Source organism: Triplophysa dalaica, chromosome 23 (genome assembly GCF_015846415.1).
Source record: "Triplophysa dalaica isolate WHDGS20190420 chromosome 23, ASM1584641v1, whole genome shotgun sequence".
In the NCBI taxonomy this organism is placed as follows: domain Eukaryota; kingdom Metazoa; phylum Chordata; class Actinopteri; order Cypriniformes; family Nemacheilidae; genus Triplophysa; species Triplophysa dalaica.
Window position 1 is genome coordinate 7,640,423 of NC_079564.1, and position 22,934 is coordinate 7,663,356.

At 37.9% G+C, this 22,934-nt stretch overlaps 2 protein-coding genes across 2 annotated transcripts; one reads left to right on the plus strand and one right to left on the minus strand.

Annotated features, from left to right (window-relative positions):
• Positions 1 to 33: 33 nt before the first annotated feature.
• Positions 34 to 3,611, minus strand: cct5 (chaperonin containing TCP1, subunit 5 (epsilon)). Its single transcript, XM_056738213.1, has 11 exons — positions 3,377 to 3,611; positions 2,824 to 2,884; positions 2,577 to 2,741; positions 2,134 to 2,332; positions 1,856 to 2,048; positions 1,599 to 1,748; positions 1,386 to 1,505; positions 1,075 to 1,260; positions 829 to 966; positions 556 to 736; positions 34 to 304 (listed from the first exon to the last, which is right to left on the minus strand). Exons 1-11 carry the CDS (start codon positions 3,479 to 3,481, stop codon positions 177 to 179), a joined length of 1,626 nt encoding a protein of 541 aa, XP_056594191.1. The 5' UTR covers positions 3,482 to 3,611; the 3' UTR covers positions 34 to 176.
• A 318-nt stretch (positions 3,612 to 3,929) lies between these two features.
• On the plus strand, positions 3,930 to 22,538 carry mtrr (5-methyltetrahydrofolate-homocysteine methyltransferase reductase). Its single transcript, XM_056738875.1, has 15 exons — positions 3,930 to 4,017; positions 4,216 to 4,369; positions 4,478 to 4,631; positions 4,718 to 4,835; positions 4,958 to 5,318; positions 5,514 to 5,624; positions 6,418 to 6,571; positions 6,687 to 6,775; positions 6,937 to 7,117; positions 8,697 to 8,739; positions 9,226 to 9,412; positions 9,713 to 9,831; positions 16,832 to 16,924; positions 21,153 to 21,338; positions 22,119 to 22,538. The coding sequence occupies exons 2-15, from the start codon at positions 4,226 to 4,228 to the stop codon at positions 22,261 to 22,263; spliced, it is 2,085 nt and encodes a 694-aa protein (XP_056594853.1). The 5' UTR covers positions 3,930 to 4,017; positions 4,216 to 4,225; the 3' UTR covers positions 22,264 to 22,538.
• Positions 22,539 to 22,934: the final 396 nt, after the last annotated feature.

Genomic DNA, 22,934 nt, shown 5'->3' on the forward strand with positions numbered 1-22,934 from the left:
TCAAAAGTATAGAAAGTGACAACCATCCTAGACTCAAATCTGAAAACAAAATTTTAATGATCACTTCAGTACTACATTGACAGAGGGCTGTATTAAATGATAAATAACTGTAAGAAGGTTGTAACACATTCCTTCAGAAGTGCTGGAGATCATTCACTTCAACAGCTACACAATGCTCAGTCCTCAGGTTCGCCAGGGCCCCTGATATCATCGATCTTTAGGATCATCTTGACCACTTGAGTTGCCAAAGAAATCTGCTGTTTCTTTCCAATTAGGGTCTCAATTACATGTTGATGCTTCATGTCTGCAAAGAAGACCAAATTAAATGTGTTATATTTACTAGCTTATTACGCTATGCTACAAAGCGTTACATATACTACAAGTGTATGAACGCTAAATAAAATATACCAAAAATGTTGACTACATATCTTTGCATAACTACTCAGGTCAAACTCTACTACATGCCGTTTATACATTCTCCATTGTGTTTAAGTACTGTTTTGAAATACCATATAACTCCACTGATATATATATATAAAATCCAGTAGTCCATACCATTTGTTCCCAAGTTTAGGCAGTCAATTCCAAGTGCCGGGTTGATTTCCTTAACTTGTCGGGCTCTGACCTCAGTCATTGTTTGAATGGGGTTCAAACCACTGTTCTCTGCTAAAGCCATAGGAATGACCTCCAAAGCATCAGCAAAAGCTCTCATGGCATACTGTTCCAAAGAGGGGCACTGCAAACAAATTGAGGGAATGAATTATAAATATAGGTTTGATTAATGGAAACATCTCCGAGTATCTTAAAATCAACTCGGAAGTATGGTACCTTATCAGCAGCCTGGTTCACAGCAAGTGCACACGAAATCTCTGAAGCCCCACCTCCATAAACAATGCGGTGATCACGCACAAGATTACGGATGACGCACAGAGCATCATGAAGAGCTCTCTTTGCCTCCTCAATGATCTGCAATGAGAGGAATAGGAAAATAAGTCAAGAAACTGGTAAAATGACAATTGTAATATCAAAAAAGAACATCCATATAATGTCATAATTCTGAATGAATTTCATTACCATTTTGTTCCCACCACGGATGAAGATGGTCACAGCTCTAGAGTTCTTGCACTCTTCGATGACCAGCATTCTGTCTTTAGTGGTCCCAAAACAGATTTCCTTGACCAGCCCAGCTGATCCTAACTTTTCTGGTGTCAACTCAGAGAATCTGGGTACAATACGTCCTCCGGTGGCGATGGCAATGAGCTGAAATGTTTCAACAAAACCCATTTTAGTATGTTCATGTCATCAGAACTGACAACCGACAGAATCAATTAAGATAATTTGTAGAGTATTGCAGTGAAAATGATAGATTTGTAGTTCTTCCAAACCTCAATCTCAGGTCCACCGACCCAGCGGACAGCAGGAAGCTCATTCTGCAGGAGTAGGTGATTGGCCTCATCATCAAAACCCCACTGGCAAATAGCAAGATTGGCGCCATTCTCCTTGATCTGTAATTATGTTATAAAGATAAAATTATATAGATATATAAAAAGGACTGTTGAAGGGTACATGTTGTAAAACTAGCAAAAAGTATAACAAACCTGTCGAATCATCTCCTCAAATTTCTCCTTCTCATACTTCTGCAGTGCTTTGTAGTCCTCCACTGAAGTTACATCAAGCTTATGCTTAGTTTTGGGCTTGGGTGGCTCAAATGGGCAAGTAAGGATGGCAATCTTTGTGTCTTTCAGTACCTGGGTGAATGCAAACAAAACAAAGCCCTTACTTATGTGATCATAATAATCCTATAATGCATATGGAATATAAATGTCTCAGTTTTTTATTAACAGATAAAACATACCTTGGGCATCTGAGGGTGACTAAACTCTTTGTCTACAATCACACCTTTGATGAGTTGAGTGTCCTCTAGTTTACCACCAACTTTTCCTTCCACTTTGATTAGCTCAAAGTCAACATCTTTTCTTGCCATATCAGCCACCGTTAAGATGGCATTGACAGCAATCTCTGCCATCTGTCTATGACACCGGTTGATCCTGTGAATGAAAGCAGAGAATGATTTAATAATAATGCCCACAATTTGGTCCATTTTATTTATGAGAATACAACTTTTACACTTACACTTTTGATCCTAGCGTGGTCATGGCTGTCTGAATAAGGGGCTCAGTATTGTTGGGATCCACTGGGAAGCTATCACTATCTTTGTCGAGCTGTTCAATGGCAATCTTTGCAGCCTGGTCATAACCGTCAGCGATCCTGATGGGGTGAATTCCTCTATCTAACAGTTGCTCAGCCTGCTCCAGAAGAGCTCCGGCCAAAACTACAGGGATATCAATACTCATTAGGGCAAAATCTATATGGAGTATTTATTTATACAGTTGGCACAGAACACCGTGAAATAAAATGTTCTGACTTTTTTTTTTAATGGGTTGAATGAGAAAATGACATTTTATTGGTACCCGAAGCTCTTTTAAATCAAAATATTAAATATGTAAATGCGCACATGCACATTTTAAAATGAAATCAGAGACAGATTCTGATCAGGTTAAGGTAAATGCACCTACCAACAACACCAGTGGTTCCATCTCCAATTTCATCATCTTGAGACTTGGAGAGCTCAACCATGAGCTTGGCAATCTGGTGATCCACATCCATCATGCTGAGAATCGTGGCACCGTCGTTGGTCACAGTCACCTCGCCATCCTTATCAACCATCATTTTATCCAGTCCTGAAACATTAATAATTTGTATCAAATAAATGTAGTTACAGAATGGATCAGAAATGCAGTAAGTTATGCATAGAAGACTTACCATTTGGCCCCAGTGATGTTTTCAGGGTGTTCGCGACCGCCTTCGCTGCCATGATGTGTGACTGAAATGAATATGAATTATAAAGTTATTGATAAGGAGTATAAACATTCAGATGTCAATGACATAGTATTCCCTCTTCTCTATGTGGAACTGTCACACATAAGGTGTGTCACTAACAACAAAGCTTCTTGACATGATTATAACTACTGAAAACCGTTCTTCATACACATTCAGCAAAATAAAAGAGGGTTTAATAATAGCTGTATCATGTAATAACTCTTTCTCTAGATTTTCGTATTATGTGATTTAGCATCATCATGACTCAACCGTCTCCAGCGGAAGCACATGGACGATCCGCTAGCCGACATGCGGCACATCAGCGATTCAATATAAAACACCAGAACCCACTCATTTCACATTAGACCACAAATTCAGATTGTAAGAAACGCTCATTTAAACCATCAAAATATCCAAAGTTCAGTTGCAGGATATACGTGTTATTTAATACACCGTTAAAATGCGCAGAGAGCCCGTTAGCATATTGGCTTTGTACCTTCAGAGCTTCCACGCCAGTCAGGCGAGATTTCTTGTCCTGGTCCTTAATGATAATAAAAGGCCTTCCATATTCATCGAAGGCGAGAGTCCCCAGTGCCGACATTGTGGATCTCTGTCTCAATGAAATGCACAGCGAGAAAAAACGACTTTAATTGCCAGAAATAAACCCTGAAGCTGTGCACCTCGCCGCGCAGATCAGCCGGCTGGGTTCTGGAAGAATCTCGGGGTGGGATGGACCAAACCAAATGGAATATGTAAAAACAACCAGGATAACTTTTTGCTCAGCAAAAGAAATGATTCATCTAAACATCATAAACGGTAAAACGTGACTTAGAATAGATGGTGTTTGTCAACGCACCACTTTTATACTTTTAAACGAGTCAACATTAATGGTTCAGTCCACTATCGCGATAACACAACTGCACCGCGACCACGGCCACAGATATGTATGTCATATAAATGAACTGGCACGCGTGTATTCACGTAGGTTGTTTGTTTAACGATCGTTTATTCAGGCACAACCATGTGCAAGGCTACGTAACGTTATATCCGGTAGTACATGCTTAGGCAATCATCACGTTAACGTGCAATTCAGTATGTTTGCAGGCAAAAGAAGCGACTGTTATTTACCAAGTCAAGGTAACTATTTAGTATTCAAAACGCTCATATTTGATTATATTGGTAACTCCTATTTTAAGACTTTCTTTTGTTTATTAAATTGTTTTATAATGAACAAAAACATCATTTTAAGACTTTGATCTTTACAATTGAAACACAATTTTCACCGCGTTAACTCTCTCTGACATGCTGTCTTTTGGACATTTAACTTTGTGTCAGAATTCATAATATGCCGTGTGAAGTGACTGCTCGGTTCTTGATACTGTACGGATCTCAGCGCGGCCAGGCACAGTGCATAGCTGAAGATATTTGTGAACAAGCGAACGAACATGGATTTACAGCTGACGTATGCTGTCTGAGCAATGTGGAAAAGGTATGTCACGTGTCATTTTTGCAAGTCCAACCAACTCCCTGACAGTCCATGTCAGATTGGGCTGATGCAATCAATGGCTTTGATTTATTGTGTTGACTCCTCCCACAGTACAACGTGGACAGGGAACGTCGCCCAGTTGTTTTTGTGGTTTCCACAACGGGCGATGGTGACCCTCCAGACACAGCTCAGAAGTTTGTGAGAAAGATCAAGAACAAATCTCTGCAACAGGACAGCTTCTCCCATCTGTGTTATGCACTGTTAGGTAAGATGGTCTTGGTTACTGTTATGCAAGCCAAAATGATAAGTTATGTCAGAGCTCCACCTTTTACCATGTTTTTATTTATACAGCTTTAGGAGACACAAACTATGCAGATTTCTGCAACTGTGGAAAGACCATTGACAGACGTCTGCAGCAACTTGGTGCAAAACATTTCTATGCCACTGGGCATGCGGATGACGGCACTGGGTGAGCGTCAAACAACATTTCTATGATGTATTATGTTGATCTCTCAAGGAAACTCTAAATAATGGGGATGCTGGGCCGTTTGTTCTCTGATTTATTGTCTTGTCAAACTCTTATCTCTGCAGACTTGAAGTAGTAGTGGATCCTTGGATTGAGGGACTCTGGGAGGCTCTGAAAAAAGCGTTTGCCAATATGTCCACTGGAGATCAACAAGTTGCTGCCCCTAGTGACAGTCCATCAAAAAATGCATCCAGCCAAGAAAATAACAGATCAGATCTAGCGGTCGATCTTCATCTTTTAAAATTGAGTGAAAGAGACTCGCAGAAAGAAAATACGTTTGAAAGCGTTCAAACTGAGACTGCATCAGAACCTTTGGTGGCATCACTGAAACATTCAGTAACACCTTTATCAGAGTCGGCTCTTAAAGTTCCTGCACTGCCCCCTTCGTTTCTGGAGGTCCTTTTGGAGACGGGATCAACGGAAGAGGTACGGTCTTCTTCCTGGACAATCAACAGTTTGTAAAATAAACAGATCTATTTTTTCACAAAACATGAGCCGAACTTATACTTGAATGCATTCTTATATAACATGAATTGTCACTTTGAGGGTCCAAAAGGTGTCCAAAGTGTTTAGGGATAAAATCTGATCACAGTTCTGATAATGGTCACTCTTTTCTATCAGACAGCCCCTGCTGATAAAGAAGGGTACCATGAAGTGCCTGTTTCAAAAGCAGTTCAATTAACTCAAGATGATTCGGTAAAAACTGCCATCTTACTGGAGCTTGATATCTTGGTAAGTCCATGTTTATTCAGTAAATTCAGTAAAATATTTAATCTCAGGGATGCTGAAATTTAATTTACATGCAGTGAATTTGGATCAGCTAAACAGAAATGTACTGGGTCTTTCTCTTTCTCTTGAAACATCACAGCAGACATGTTTTTAAATAAAACATGGAATTCAGTTACCCTAAATAAGAAATGTTTACAATACAGGTAATTGTGGTCTTCCACAAAGAAAAGTTCTAACATAGGAATAAATTATGTTTATGTTCTGTTGTAAAGTAAATAGGTCAACTAAAATATAAAAAATAGGATGTTTCACTAGATGTTCTTAAATGACAAAAAAGAAAACACAAAACATTCTGTGTACATATTCTGTATTTACCTATTTTATACCGTGCCTCACATAAAGTCTTGCTTTGCAACCTCTATACATATTCTATGGGCATAGCCTGCTATTTTATATATATTGTATGTTACATGTATAATTTTCAATAAAGATATACTTTATTCATGTCTCATTATACACAATAAATAAAAGGTTGACTAGGAAATGGGCATTATGGCATTTTTATAGCAAAGCATGCATGCTGTTTTTAGCCTGTTCTGGTAATGAGATTTTAAGGTTTTATTCTGATGGAGAAAAAAGATTTTTTATTGCCTTGCAAGGGTTTTAAAAATCACATGTGACATTGTGGAAATTAGGATTTCGTGAGAATCACACGTCTTTATCTTACTTGCAAGAAAGAACGAATCTGTGTTCTTTTTTTATTCTGTGTAAGTAGCAATGAATTTTGTCACTTAAGGAACAGAACATGGTTTACCAGCCTGGGGACTCCTTTGAAGTTCTTTGCCCAAATAGAGCAAACGAGGTTGAAGAGTTGCTTCTAAGACTCGGTCTACAAATGCAAGAGAATAATGCAGTTCAGCTTCACCTGCTTAAAAACACCAGTAAGAAAGGTATGTAGTTAAAACTTTTTGTTTTTCTTCACACCCTGTTCAGGAAATTGTATTTAGAGAGCAATAGATGTAGACTGAACAACTAAAAGGCAAATCAGCTGCTTTTATTTTACAGCAGCGAAGGTTCCACCTCACATCCCTCAGAAAGCCTCCCTGCAGTTTATTCTTACCTGGTGTGTGGAGATAAGGAGCGTTCTAAAAAAGGTAATTCTGTTTTTATTTACCTTATTTAACTTGATAGTTGCAGTGCTTACAAAGTTAGAGCTAAACCAAATGTGCTTGTTGACAACACTTAATGGGCTTTCTCGGGACTGCAGTCTGAAATCTCTGAACAGACCCTGTAAGCTGTTGTCTCATGTTTGCAGGCGTTCGTCCGGGCATTGGCGGACGTCACTCAGAACGGTTCAGAGAAACGAAGGCTTCTTGAGCTATGTAGCAAAGAAGGCTCGGCAGACTACAACCGATTTGTTAGGGATGCCAATGTATGCGTGCTAGATGTCCTCCGAGCCTTTCCTTCCTGCCAACCTCCCCTCAACCTACTCTTTGGTCAGTATAATCATTCAAATTTACTGAGATGTGATTTTTTCCAGAACATTCAGCATGTTCTGTTTGCATGGCGGACCATAATACCGTTTTAAATGTATCGTTGTTTATGCTCGGTTTCGCATACATTTTTATCAAGTCAATTGAGATGTGAAATTGCATGTGAACTAATTACTGTGGCTGCAGGAAATGATGTCATAATAACGCTGATAAGCCAAATTCCTGTATTCCATACTGGTTACTAGCAGGGGACCATGTTAACCAACTAAACTTTGTTCCCATGTGTTTGCACATTAAATTTGTCCAAAGTTTGGAAATGTTTTGTTCTGCTAGCACTAGGGGGCAGTAAAACAACATCAGACAAGAGGTTCAGCTTTTTTTATTTCAATGACAAAATAATACTGCCCATGGATATATAATCTATATCTAATCAGACTCTTGGAATACAATACACACATTTCGGATATATTGACACTTTTACAAGGAAAACACTTTTTTATATTCTAGACAAAGTCTAGTTTCTCAGAGGAATATGTTTTCAGGACATTTGTCCTGCAGTAAGCCTCAGCTTTGAAATGTTAAATTGTCCCTCAAGTTTTTTCCTAAAATGAAAAAAAGCTCCTATTTTGAGGAACAGCTGGTATAGCTGGAATTATTAATGCATGCTATGCTTCAGATATTGAGAACTGCAAGGTAATCATAATCCAATGACCCTCAGTGATTTATGCTGCCCCTCAAAGATTGTTACATTGGACTCGTACAGTAAAGTTTTAATACATGCAAATGTTACTGCTACTTTGGCAAATTAAGGATTAACATGACGATCTTCCACGGCACAAATCGACAGAGATATGCTGCCTCAGCGGAGTTTGACAGCACATTCATTTTATTCATAAAAGTCACTCTGCGCTGCTGTGTTCTGACAGTAAGGTCATTGCAATCAGTCATAGAATTACATCCTTTGGCTTTCTAAGAATGTATTTTCAGATATAAAAGAACGAGCTTTTTCCCATCAAAACGCTAATGCCGTTTTAATGCATTTGTTTGCTCTGAAGAGTGACTTTAATTGCAGCAGCTGCTCATTATGTTGAATGTTTGATTGTAATTAATTGATACCATTGAGGACCTTCAGAATTCACATATGGTGTGCTTGAAATGGATTCATCATTGCAGAGATGGCGTGGCATGTCAATCGTTGAATGATAAACACATTTATTTTGTGCATTCATATATATTGTGATCTTTGAATCACAATATATCATGCCATATTGTATTGATACATCCCTACTTATAAGGTCATTGGGTGTGGTGCTTGGTCCAATTTTATCATTGCTTTTATAATCATACAGTATGTTATATTGTTCCCTAACATCTCGGTTGCCCTTCAGACACAGTTGAATGGAGCATTGTGTTTGGGTGTTTGGCATTGCGAAGCTATTCTGAAAATCGGCCTTTGCTCGCTCTGTAGTTTTGGGTAGAATGATGAGAAAGGACACCCAAAAAGAGACACAGAAGACACGGTTGAATAGACTCGGGGTCACCATGGCATTTTATCTCTGATCTCTCCTCTTCTTCATTGCAGAACATTTACCAAAGCTTCAGCCCAGAGCCTATTCAGCTGCCAGGTAAGAGACCTTGTTTGAAACACCTGCGCTTTCTATTTGGAGATCAAAATTAAAGCGGAGACATATCCTAGTTTTAGGTCATTGTTTCTGTCTCCATCCTCCTTTGATGCTGCGAGGCCCATTACATGCAGAGATGAATTTGGTGTGTTATTCACTGTAGCTTGATGTGACTCCATTTGTTGTGATCAAAGTCAGACATTGCACACGGAGGACGTGCCTTTTTGAAACCGCTTCCATTTGTTTTCTCCCGTCTCCTTTGGCTAGTAAGTGATCTAGCGTCTAGATTAATTCCTGATGCTGAGTGTGTTGACGCTCGCAGAATCTCAGAATATATAGATACATTAGGGCTCTGAAATATTAAAGTCCGGCCAGCCCTCAGGGGCTAGAGACAGGCAGGCTATTACTCGAAAGATAATGAGGTCCAAAAGCATGCTCATGTTCAGGATTGTTGGCACTTAAGTTTCTTCTTTTTTTCTTATTTCCTAGCTCTAGCCTTCAGCACCCCGGGAAGGTTCATTTCGTGTTCAATGTGGTGGAGTTCCCCGAGTGTCCAGAGCATCCTGCAAGGACGGGGTTGTGCACAGGCTGGCTGGCTGATCGTGTCTCTTCAATCTTGCAGCCCCCTGGGACGGTACCAGCGTCTGAGTGTCTTGACACATCAGCCCTACCGAAGGTTAGCACTGTGGGCTTTACGCATTAGCAGGCCTGTTCACCTCAGAATTAGCTTTTCACGCTCCCTGGAGGCTTGGGTTGAATTGGGTTGTTTGATTGAGGTAAAAGCTTTGCATAAATAAGCTCTGGAGCATCAGAATAGAACAGCCTTAAAACTTTTGATTTAGATGGTATCTGAAAAAACTTGTAGAATCGGGTGTGCTATAATTTTAGAGATGTCATACGATGTCCATTACAGAATACAGTTATACACTTATCCCATCAATGCTTGGAATTGATTGGCTCTAAATGTCATGTGCAGGTTCACGTGAGATCCCGTCCCAGCAGCAACTTCCATTTGCCTGCTGATCCATCTGTTCCCATAGTGATGGTGGGTCCTGGGACAGGAGTGGCCCCCTTTATTGGATTTCTGCAGCAGAGGTATATTTACAAGTTGGGTTACTGTGCTTCTTCGACTTGAAATTTGAATGGCCCTGATACGCTGTTATATTTTTTCCTTATATTTTGATCACTTTATGGTGTATATGGGAAGCTCACATGACATTTTAAACAGTAGTGATTTGCAGCATGACATTAAATTAAATGGTTTTAGATGAAGGCATACTTGTATTACATGTAGGCCTTGTTTCACAGGCACGTCTTAATTCAACTAAGGCACAGTCCTGGCTTAAGCTAAGATATTTATGTTGCTTTTATAAATGTGCGTTAGAAGAATACATTACTGGTCTGCGTCTTGAGACAAAACAATGGCACTGATATATTGCAAGATATTTCAGGGCAAGTTATATTGAGTTGAGACAGGACAAACTTTCATTTTACTCTGGGACTAGCCTTAAGCCTTGTCTGTGAAACCAGGCCATAGCATATTAATTCTTGGGGAATTAATGTAGTTTTTCATTCACTAGATGGAATGTTTGCACTTAAAAAATTGATTAATTCCACTGAAGAACCATTTGTAATACATTGGGAAATAAAAGTTTACAGTCAATTAAAAAGGTTACATCATTTAAAATATGTATATATATTTTGTAAATATACTACAGGTATATAGATATATATACTGTAGACTACTGTTAAAAGTTTTGAAACACTTTTAAGCATTTGAAATATTTCTCATTTTCTTTTAAATCTAAAAATGTTTAAAATGACTTTTGTAGACAAAAACATAATAATGCCAACATTGTAATTTCTTTCGTTAGAAATCTAAAATGTTTTTATTTTTTTAAATGAATTACTTGAACCTAATAAAAGACAAAAAACAGCCAATAAGAGCCCATAGATGGATATTCCTTTAATTCTGCTAAGATAATTCGGACCTTACAAAGCTGGCTTATAAAACACAGACACAGTAACAAAAAATTGCCAAAAAAAGGACACTAGAATAGACAGGTCAAGTAGGTGTATTTTTATAACGCCTTTTACAATTTGAATTGTATCAAAGCAGCTGTACAAGTAAAAACAAAAACATATTGAAATGTTTAAAAGAAAACATGTGTTAAATACACGTAGAATAAATATGTAACCTTACTGTAAATAGAATATAACTTTATTTAATTTATTTTGAATGCTTTTAGTCACTACATAATTACTTACAGCTGTCAATACAAGTCTTGCTTTGCCCGACTGGATCATACTCCAAAGAACAATAAGTCTCAAATATGTTTTATGACTGTTTTTGAAAAAAAAAAAAATTAGTAGCACCAAAGCACCAAACACCCCCAGAGCGATCGGGATACATCTCAAAAGGAAAAAGTGTAAATGCGCTATTGACCTGCTTCCTCCCACATTATCTCTAAAGCCTAATAGTGTCTCAGAAGACCCTTGGTGTTAAAATGAAGAAGGGCATAAATTTGGTGGCAGGCTGTAAAGGTGTTTTGTAGAGGCCTGTCATCTCAAAGTGTGTGATTTATTCTCTGTGCCAGAGGCCTATGAAGAGTGACACACCAGGACTATGTATGAATAAAGCCGTCTGGCCTGATGCAGGGTTGGTGGACAATGTGATGCTCGGTGTGTGTGTACACAAATAGTTTGTAAGTGACACAAGGGGCCACAGGTAATCACAGGGGCTCGGGGTCCTTGCTGATGGTGGCTGATGAATGTCAGGCGCGGTGAGAGTGTTGAACCCGTGGGATGAGACGTTAATGATAAATGACAAAAGTTGTCCTCACCGCACCACATCGTCTTTTAGAGCTTCAAGGTCGTGGCAGTTGTGCAGCCGTGAATGTTTTGTTTGGCGTTGGGCTGTTGATCAATAGCAGATTTGTTAGTTTCTTTAAATGTGTTTGAGCATTAGTTAGATTAGAGAAGTACATTACCTCCGGCTTGACTCTAACGTTCAATATGCATCAAAATGAAATCATACTTTCACAGCAGTTTAGAAAAAACGAACAGGAACACAACGTTTAGTTCGTTATAGTTATGACAAAAATCATAATTTAACACCTCTTATAGGTGGATTTTACTTCTGCGTCAGACCTACGCCGTAGGCAATGCGCTGTATTCTGTCTATACTGGTGCGTTGTTGTCCGCGTCGACAGCCAATGGCCACTATGTGTCAGACAGAACAGTCACTTTTGCAGCTTAAGATGCTTAAAGAGCACGTTCCCCGCAATCCCATTTTTCAACCTTTAGTTAGTTTGTAATGTTACTGTTAGAGCATAAACAATACCGGCAAAATGATAAACCTCAACGTTAAATGCCAAGCGAGATATTGTATTTAACAGAATTTGCTTTTCGAGGACTACAGTGAACGGCTGGATCTGACAACAGCCCTCTACTTCCTGGGTACATGATGTCACTGTGCCTAGTGCTTTTAATAACCTCCGTCCAAAGGAATACGCAATAAAATGGGAGAGGTCTTCCTTAGAGAAGAGGAAGAGCTGCTGGAGTAGTGTTCGGTTATCAGAGATTGTTAACATTTGACTGAGCTACTCTCTAAACTACATTCACTTTCATCACAGTCATACAGCTGGTAATAAGAATTCTATACACTTTCTAAGATAACCAACGGTCAAATAACCGCTTCCATGAGTTTAGCATCGGCTGTGAAAGCTGTTTTGTGTAATACATTTATATTGTGTGTGTGTACGTTTACCTTTTAAACACTTTACATGAAACATCCTTTGAAATGCTGCTTGCAAATGTCTCCTGGTCAATCTGCTTGTTTTATTATCCAACTCAGGTCCAATATAAAAAGGCAAAACTAACACTTCTGTTATAAGTGTTAATTAATATAACCAGTCTGACCCCATTCGGTCCAGTGTCATTTCCCTTGCCATAGTAGGAAAAATTGCGATCTCTAACAAAGATTGATGTTTGCACTCTCAGACCTCTGTTACACTTTGATCGATTTGCATGTTTTTAAGTTATAATGTGAACACAATTGTTACTGTTTATTGCCAAAGCCAAAGTTTATGAATACACGTGCACTGAGAGGCTGATATGGTATGTGTTGGACAACTTCACACACAGACTCTAAGCGGGGAACCAATCATGACAGACCGGATCAGCTTTACCAATCAGATCGTTTCGGAAAGAGGGACTTTATATAGACCGGAAGAAATCCAGTTTAGTGAGAAGAGGGACAGCGGTGAAGAGTAATGTCGCAATGAAGCGCTGTTACATTAGAGAGGTGCGCGTCAGGCTGCAGCGTACGGTACGCTTAACATACTGATATATAAGAGTAATGTTGCATATTTACAATCTCTGGTATCATGTAAGAAAATAAACGTCCAAATAGTGCAGGAAGCAATAATGTTAATGTTAAATTGGAAGAACATTGTTTCTCTGAGCACAACTTGAGAATCTTCTAAAAACAGCCATTGATGCCAGCCTTCAATTAAAGATAACCATCACCGTTCTTTCAGCAGGACATTGTTTGTGTCACAAAGCTCAGCGTTTCCTCTTAGGAGCAAACAGCATAGGATGCTTCGATTTCCTCATCTGTAAATCAATGGCAGGAGGCAGACAGCCGGAAATACATTGTGTTGTGGGGAAAGTGAGAGACGGGGGAAGAATCTAATAAAAGGTCAAAGCCTGTTTGCTGGCTGCCAATGAGGATTAGGACAATTTGACACATTTTGACCTCTCAAAACTACGTAATAAGAAAAATATAAAATTCTAATGAATATATTATTGTTATATTGCTTATACCTGGTTACTTATTGCTTAAACAAAGCCTTTTTGGACAATTCCTCAAAGCATTACATCATTATTTCGTTTGTGTCTTGTGCACGGTCAATGTGACTTTAGTATGTTTTGAGGTCAGCATGATCCTCACCATATTCTCTGAAGATGGCAAACAGAACGTCTATTGTCTACTTATTTATAAAAATGAACGTTTGCGGTCTTCCATTGACTGACTTTTATTATACATCTGAAAAGGCACCAACTGTAGCTACAACTCTTATTCTGCCCAACGCGTGCTATAATTCTTGCATTCTCTGTTAAAGCACAGTTGATTTGTATTCAGGATGGGAGCTGGTCTGCATGGTGTTACAAAATGGAATCCAGGTTTTTCATATTGGTACTGGTCCCCCTGGGGCAGCATAAAGCCCCACTAAAGCTAGTTTATTGAAGCCCATTTCCAGATTGGATATTGAACTCCCAGATGCTAATGGCCCTGCTGTGGACGCTCTGTTTGTTCAAATGCCAAACCCAGTTGAGCCTAGCTTTGAGCTGGTGGGTGCGACCAAAAGAATTATCCGAAATGTTAAAAAAATAACTTCCTGCAGGGAGGGACAGTGGGGAAAATAGATTTGACAGACTGCGTCTGTTTATGCTTATTATTTAAAATTCTTATCAGGTTAATAATGCAAAATAATGAAAACATTTCCCAGTGACTGCTGCTATCGGTTGTGTATTGCAGAGAAAGTATTTTAGAAAAGAAAAGTATAACCGTGTGTTCACACCAAGAACGAATTGAACTATTTGCGTGAGTTAATTACATACAAACCCAACGCAAAAAGATGCAAATTCACACCAGGCGACTCAATTCACACAAATGCGCACTTCCCCTCAAGCGCATTTTCTGCGCAACTAGAAAAATTTCAACTCTAGTGGTAAATTCCCACGAAGAGCTCGTTGAGACGTCTGGTTTGACACATATGCGCACCTAAAGACACTCCCCGTCATGCCAACGTTTTTGCATCACTTACGCGTTTAGAACAAAGTAATCCTGCAAGAAATTTAGAGCGAAGAATGTGATTCTTCGGCATTGGTGTGAATCCACCGAATGAAAGGAGAAAAACCTTCAGAAATATGAATGGGAGAATAGTTACACCAAATATGGCAGCTGAAGAAATGGAAGTCCCGCCTTCAAGTTGAAAGAGCCAATCACCTTTTATCGTTTTTTACTGTAGGACATTCATTTGCATTAACAGGACATGTCTAAAATATTGACATTGGGTGATTTGAGTAAAATAAGGAAGATTACTACTCTAGTCAAAAGTTGCTGTATTTGTGTGCCTGTGCTTTCTGTGCACGTCACCAAAGTGGAAATTGACATTGATTGCATCTAATTTATAGGCATTGTTTTGTTTACTTATGTCATGTAAGTCATAAAACATTTATATACCTGGAGCAGGAAAAGATGCATGATTTATTTCATTAACATAAAGTGTAAACAAACCATTAGTATTCTGTTGCCTGGCTGTTGCTAAACATGCCACCAAATTTAACACGGAGCAAACAAATAACAACTGCGTCTGACAACCTGACTCAAGTAATTTGCTTTGCTTGCCAGTCGCACGTGATGAGTCGCCGAAGCAAAGACACAAAATGAAAGACAACAGATTGTAAATGTTTGAAAAGAAACCTCAATTTGTTTTCCTGTGGTCATCTCATCCACAACGTGGCTCATTAGCATTCTAATCGCAATGAAAGTGTACATCAGCAGATGGGAAGAGCTTGGTGGCTAAACTCTGCCCACTGCAGCGAGTGATATCAGCATGGTAGAGGACATCATACTGTACCTTTAAGGTCCATAGAGAACTCCTGTTAAATGCTCTGCAAGATTCACACTCCTTTTGGGGTAACTGAGATGAGTAAAGCCGTAGATGCAGTGAGCGGATTTACTTGGCAATATGTCTTCTATTATGTTGAAGTAGAGATGCGGTTGAGTAGGCAGTCTGCTGTCTAAGGAATGTTTCTATTGTGTTTGTGTAGGCAGCATTTTTGTTATCTCTATGGAGAAGTCAGTCAGCGCCATAGCAGGTGCCTTGTGTAGATAGTGCCCACTGCCTGTATGTCACCTTACTGTTGGGAATTCTGGGAAGGCTGCCAGATCTTTTGGAAAAATTGCTCTTGAGGAACCTATCGAGATGAATCTCAAGGTCTTCCGCTGTGATATTACAGTGCGTAAAGTACTGCAATGTGTAATGATAAGTTATAGCATTATTTAAATAAATTGGAATATTTTGTGGGCCAAAGTATTGGACACAGTTTTAAATATGTGTTTCATTTTGTTATATAAACACTTCTACTTTTGTTCAATTGCAGACTATAAATCGATAGGGACCTGGTTTCACAGACAGGGTTTAGTTTGAGTCAGGATTAGGCCTTAAAATTTGTTTTCAAGCAGGTTTTATAAAAAAAACTTTAAAATGATCTTAAGATTTGTCAGTGCAAGTTTCATTCAGTTAAGACATGCATTTTAGTCTTGTCTGTGAAACCTTAATATTTTCAATATAACAACAAAAACTGATTTGAGACTTTCTGCTTATCCCACAGTGAATGTGAGACCTGTGGTTATTAAGGCTTCATTCATCCAATGAAAATCACCTTGACACCAGTTATCTATTGAAAAATGTCTTAGAAAAGTGAGCTTATCCTAATATTATAAAAAGGTCTAGCATTATATGTTGGCAGATTCTACTTGGTTTGGTATCTCAGCTTTATGATGACATTCATATATTGTGGTTGACTACAGAAGTGCCCAAAAGTGTCCTTATAATTTCTAGGTCCCATACATATCTAAATAGTCTTAATATAATTTAATACTTTTAAGAATTATTTATTTTTTAATTGTACTTTATTTGTGATTCTACTTTATCATATCAGTTTATCATATCCTTCTAAAACCTTGTATCTCTATATTTTGAATTGTGATTTTTACTTTCTGCTGTAAATCTTTATTATTAGTCACCCTTTATGTTTGTCACTGGGTTTTCTAACCAATGAAAAGGATTTAAAGTGTGTGTCAACTTTGACAACACAGTATTTATAATTTAAAAAGTACAATGTTTATTCATTTCCTGAAAAACTGTGATTTTGGATATGTAAGGTTTTGGAAGGACAACGATATCAAAGTTATTTGAAAAGCTTTTAAGTTTTTTTTCCACGTGCTTTAATGTTCATGTTTTAGTGCTTTATTTTAAACTGAGATTATATTTAATGCTGCAATATTGTTTTAATCTTACAGAGATAAGGAACGTCAGGTCAATCAGGAAGTCACTTTTGGAGAGACATGGCTCTTTTTTGGCTGTCGCTATAGAGACAAAGACTTTCTCTTCAGGTATGATAATTAGCCACACACATGCACATAGTTACACAATATGGTCTACATACCCCGATTGAATTTTTCTTAAATGGGAGTGGTTTAGTCTGCTAGGTTTCGTGGCTGTTCACACAGAATGTGCTCATGTTAAGGAAAAGTAAGTGAAACCAAAATAGTAACACTTTACACTAAGGTTGTATTTGTTAACATTAGTAAATGCATCTAACATAAAATACAAATAAGCAATATATTTTTTCAGCATTTTTAATACTTGATAATTTTGATTATTGTCAACACAATTGTTCATCTTAGTTAATTATGCATTAACTAATGTTAAAAGATACAAGTTTAGATTTAAAAAATGTATTAGTAAATGCTGACATTACCCCAAACTAAGATGAATAAATGCTGTAGAAGTATTGCTCATTGTTAGTTCAAGTTTGTTAATGCACTAAAGGCGCTAAATGTTTATTTTTGGAGGATCTATTGACTGAAATGTAATATAATATACATAATTGTGTCTTCAGAGGAGTATAAAGACCTTACACAATGTAGCATTATTCTCTTAGAATGAGCTATTTCTATCTACACCGAGGGTCCCCTGCATGGAATTCGCCATCTTATTTCTACATTAACCCTAAACGGACAAACTGCTCTACAAAGCACATTTCATAAATATGTAATCTCCTTCTGAAAAGAAGCGTAAAGGTGACAACATCTTAGTCCTGTGTCAGCCAAAGGGAGGGGGAGGAGTGGAGTGAGCCATTGGTTGAAATTCACTAAGTCACTGCTAGATGCTGCTATAGTTCATACCCTGGACCTTTAAGGAAAGTTAACAAATACAACCTTATTGTAAAGTCTATCCATCATGCTGATAAACTAAGAATGAAGTTGAACTGTATTTAACTTGTAACAGCATATGAAATGAACCACTTACGCACAAACGCTGAAAAGGAAGTGACAGATGCAATGGACAAAGATATCCCTTTCTGTATGTTTTAAAACATTTTTAACATTGAAACATTTTAAAATCATCACGGTTGATTGTTGGGTGCTTTTCATCTTGATTTCTCCTGGTTGCTATTAGCCGGAGGGTCCTGTTGCTCTGTCCTGGAGAGTAATGATTGGAAAGCAATAAAATTAAAGTGCTCCCTCTGAGAGTATGATATGAAGCATTACATAAGATGATTGGGGTCTGGCTGTCCCATAGGGACGCAGTCATAACTCACACACAAGGTCCTGAGTAATGACATTGCTGCCTGGATCCGTGAGTATTAAGTGTGTGTAAATGTGTGCGTGTTGTGACTAGGGGCGACACACAACATTGAATCTTATTTTTATTAGCTCTTGTGTCAGTAGAGGCAAGCGCTGGGATACAAAGTCAAGGTCCTGACATGCTGTTTAAATCTGTCTTTGCCTTTAGTGGTCACAAACAATAAAAGATTCCCTCAGGCTCCAAAATGAACTTTTCTGCCACATGTCTATGTCAAGGGAATGGGGAAAATTTTCCTTCTGTAAATACTTTTCCTGGTCGTAAAACTGTGTTCTGCTTTAATTTGTAAAACTCTGTATTTGTAAGACAACTTTTATTTAGTGATATTTTTCTGGTGTTAACATCGGGTGAAATGCTTATTATAGCATTTGGTTTGCTTTTGATGTATATACATATTTTTACAATATACATTTTTGGTCATCCTAGAAAAGGTCTAATATAATACTTGTCATTTTGAGTCTTAGTAGACACATAGTCTACTTTAGTGAACTTCAGACTGTTGTTCAGACTTGCATTTAGATTTTAACCATGTATTATAGAAGACATTTCCTTTAAAGCGGTTGTTTATTGGTAGGTGACTCGCCAATTTTTCACATTTGTTCACATTAAGGTTTAATTTAACATTTGTTTCTGCCGTGATTAAGCGGAGCAATGAAATGTGTTTTGCATTGTTCGCTATAACACTCTCATTGTCTGCAAATTCAACAAGCCTGACACATGGAAAGAGCTGATAACATCTGAGCTGAGAAAGCTGCTGAAACCGTCTCGCAAAACTTAACACTCACCAAATTGCCAACAGAGTAGCAGGCTAGACTGCTAAAGAAAACAGAGACCGCAATCATTTCTAACCAAGCACAACACATACGAGTGTTAAATGGGTGAAACTACCCTTATTCAGGACTGTTGAAATATACAACACTCATACTAGTGGGGCCACCAATGAGACTGTGACGCCTTGTGTTTTTAAGGAGTTAGATTACTTTTGGGTGGGATGGGGGGTGAGGGCGGTGCTCAGATCTTGCAGAAAGGACAAATGAACAGTCAAGTTTTATTTTCTTTGTAAATATTCAATATCTGTGACCATGAGAGGCTTGCACAGGTCAAGGCGTGATTTGCAGAAACTACATGCAAAGAAAAACTTGTTTTAAAATCGTGAGCCTGGTCCTTGAATGGACCTTATTGGTAATGACAACTTATTTAATTTAAATTTAGATCGGTAATTGTTTACCAGTAAGTTTTGTTGTTAGATGTATTTTCCAAGCTATTAAAATTTTTCTACCGACTAAATGTTCTAGAATGTAAACAAAAATAATATTTCACATTGTAGTTCATTAATTTTTAATATTTGCCATGTTTGTGTGCTGTTGCGTGTCCCTTATGTGTGTTATAAGCAGATTGTGCACGTGCTGGGCACCCGCCCTTAGGCGCATATTACTAACTCGCTCTTTAAATAACCAAAAACATATTGCGCCGTTGACTTTAGACCAGGTTTGAGTCAGTTCCTCAAAAAATAGCACACCTCTTTTTTAGACAAGCACGCCCATGGGTGCACAAATGGGCGCATATGCATTTGATATTTAAAGAACGTAGTGAAGGACGGGAAAATGAAAACTGCCTCGGGGTGAAACTAGCAAAAACCTTTGCACCGTGCCTTTCGCCAGGTGTATGACAAGTGTCCAAATAAATAAATTCTGACCTGTCATGTATTCTGGCTGCACGATGAATACATTTATAATTATTGTAATAACTTAATGTTTTTAAATGTTATGTATAGTTAAAGTTTTAGGTTAATGCAGATGAAAAATACACTGGAACATAAATGTAAATAGAGATGATCAATAAACAGAAAGAATGTGAAACATCTTGGTTTTAATTTATTTTTATTTTACTACGGTTGAGATTAATTGTACAAATTTCCATTACTTAGCAAGTTATTACATAGCAATTCTTGTATATTAAGGTAATCGCTGCTGTCCTTCTGAAACCTTGTATCTCCATCTTTTGTGTTTTTGTTTTTTTGCCATAAATCATCATTATTTGTCATCCTTTTGTCACAGTATTTAATCATTTAAAAAGTACCTTGTTTATTCATTTCCTTAAATACAATGAATTTGAATATCCAAGGTTTCAGAAAAGACAGCGACGTAATGTTAAGACAATCATCACTAAAACTAACAGAAGTTGGCAGTCAGCTAGGTTTTGCGTTGAAAAGATCATTAACTTTAAAGAGTGTAGTCTAGTTTGACTTCCGTTTCAAGGCTTTTTACAAAATACCCTTTTTTGGTTTGGGTAATTGGAATCTCTGTTTACACGTGATGAATTATTCTAAAGAGGTGGCAATAGTCCGGTTTCTGCAATCCATGTAAACATATTTGTGTGCAAAGCTTAGACTGTATAAATTTCACTCTATCCACTTCCTGTCCTGTGGGGCTTCAATGAAAATTTATAGCAGATGCTTGAAAAAGTGTGAGTTTGAGATAGGTTTTTTGCTCAAGGCATCATGAAAAAAGACAACGTGGCTAGTTTTGGCAAGCGTGCATTCTCTCGAACAGCCTAATAAGTGGAGCCATCGATTGCAAAAAGGCACTCGAATCTCGAGCTTGACCCTGTTCATTTGCTTCACACTTTTCTCTTCCAATTTCTCATTTTTGTTAAAGTAGCGCACAAACATTTGTTGAAAGATTGAATAAGCTTAAACCACGTTACAGGAGCAATTTACAACGTCAGCCTTGAGGTTTTATCACCTTTCTTGCCAGATGGAAGAGAGAGATAAAAATTTGGAGTTTCAAATGGAACGTGATAATGAGCTCCATTGTTGTTACGCTACCACGCCAGAACCTGATAGAATCTAATTTGCCATTTGTCGAGGTTATGTTTCATCCTTAAGTTTAGTGTAATCGTCACAAAAACAATCTCAGAGTGATGAAATAAAGGTGAAATACTGTAATAAGTGCTTTACCTCTTTATTTCCAGAGAGGAGTTGGAGAGATTTGTGCATAATGGAACTCTGAGCCATCTGATCGTGTGCTTCTCCAGAGATGAGCCTGACGGAGGGAAAACGGTTAACAGAGCAAGATATGTCCAGCATAACATGATTCTTCATGCTAAAAGTGTTGCCGACATCCTCCATAAAGACAAAGGCTGTCTTTATGTTTGTGGGTGCGTAAAAGCAACTTATTTATGAGACCCTTATCATTTTTATTTTGCTTTTTGATGTCATGTTTCATAGAACCCTGTTAACATTGTTAAACTTTATTAACTATTATTATTTGTCTTTACTTATTGGTATTAAAGGGATAGTTCACCCCCAAATTTAAAATTCTGTCATCATTTACTCACCCTGTTTAACTTCTAAAGAACACTAAACTGAAGAGCGCCGGCACCCATTCACTTCTATTGTATGGACACAAAAACCAATGCAAGTGAATGGGTGCCAGTTTACAACATTCTTCAAAATATCTTCTTTTGTGTTCCGTGGAAGAATGAAAGTCATACAGGTTTGAAATGATAGGAGGGTGAGTAAATGATGACAGAATTTTCATTTTTGGGTGAACTACAGTATCAATTTAATTTGAGTTGTGTGTCATTTATAAGTGCATGTAATTCTAAGGAAAAAAAGTTAGTTTTGATGGTCTAGCATTGCAATGTTGCTACTTCTTCTGCTTCTATTTTTTATTTTCTTCTGACAAACCAAAGATTTGCACAGGTGGATAATTTTTTTTAACAAACATAATTGCATGCCCATTTTCACTATCCAAATAACATTCTTAAACATTTTACTTCTAAATATTAAGTTTTGCACAGATTTATGCTTACCAAATGCATTAGTTTAATATTTAAAAGCATTTACATAAATAGTTAAATAAAAGCTGCAATTTACTGTTTTATCATTGTTATGCAACATCCTGCGCAGTAGTAACATCCTCATTGAATCTACAGGGATGCGAAGAACATGGCGAAGGATGTGAATGACACATTACTGGAAATTATCGGAAATGAGCTTCAACTCGATAAGCTGGAGACTATGAAGACGCTTGCAGGACTCCGCGAGGAGAAGAGATATCTGCAGGACATCTGGAGCTGACCGAGTGAACCGTAGCATCTTATTCACAGACACAGACGAGCAAAGGACGTCTCTGCCCTTCCAGTTCAAACGTGCACCACAGGTGTCACTGAGTGATACCAGAACTCATTAACTAACTGCTTCTCAACTGCCATAACAGTTCCCAAGGGTATTCCCTTCCTTTCTGCTTTGCACATATTATACAGCATTATCTGACTGTACAGTTAAACGAGATTAGATATGTTTTATCCAAACGTTTTTAACTGTGCCTTTTATTAAAGAGGAGACACGCATCACTGTTTTGTTCTTTGAGGTCTGTTTCTGAAGAGTTTAGATGTAGCTTGCAGGATTAAAAAAATGGTAAAACATGCATAATTCATTAGACTCGCAAGAGACGGTTATACAGGCTGGAGCTCCGCCTGCTAGACACGAGAAACCAAAACATGACAGACTGGATGAGAGAAGTGTCAGAAGCTGCCAAACTCCGAGTCATCATCAGCATTTCTGTTTTTCAATTTTAACAGTTCTTAATAAGTGCGGATAGATCAGAGATGATACTCTTGGCCCTCTGTCTCTCCTCCCTAAAAATGTCTTCTAAGTTTTAAATTCGTCTCAGGTGTCTGTGACAGTTTTGTCAGTCGGCAAAACTTGAATTGGCTTAAAGAGTAGGTAGCATGAGATCATGAAAATTA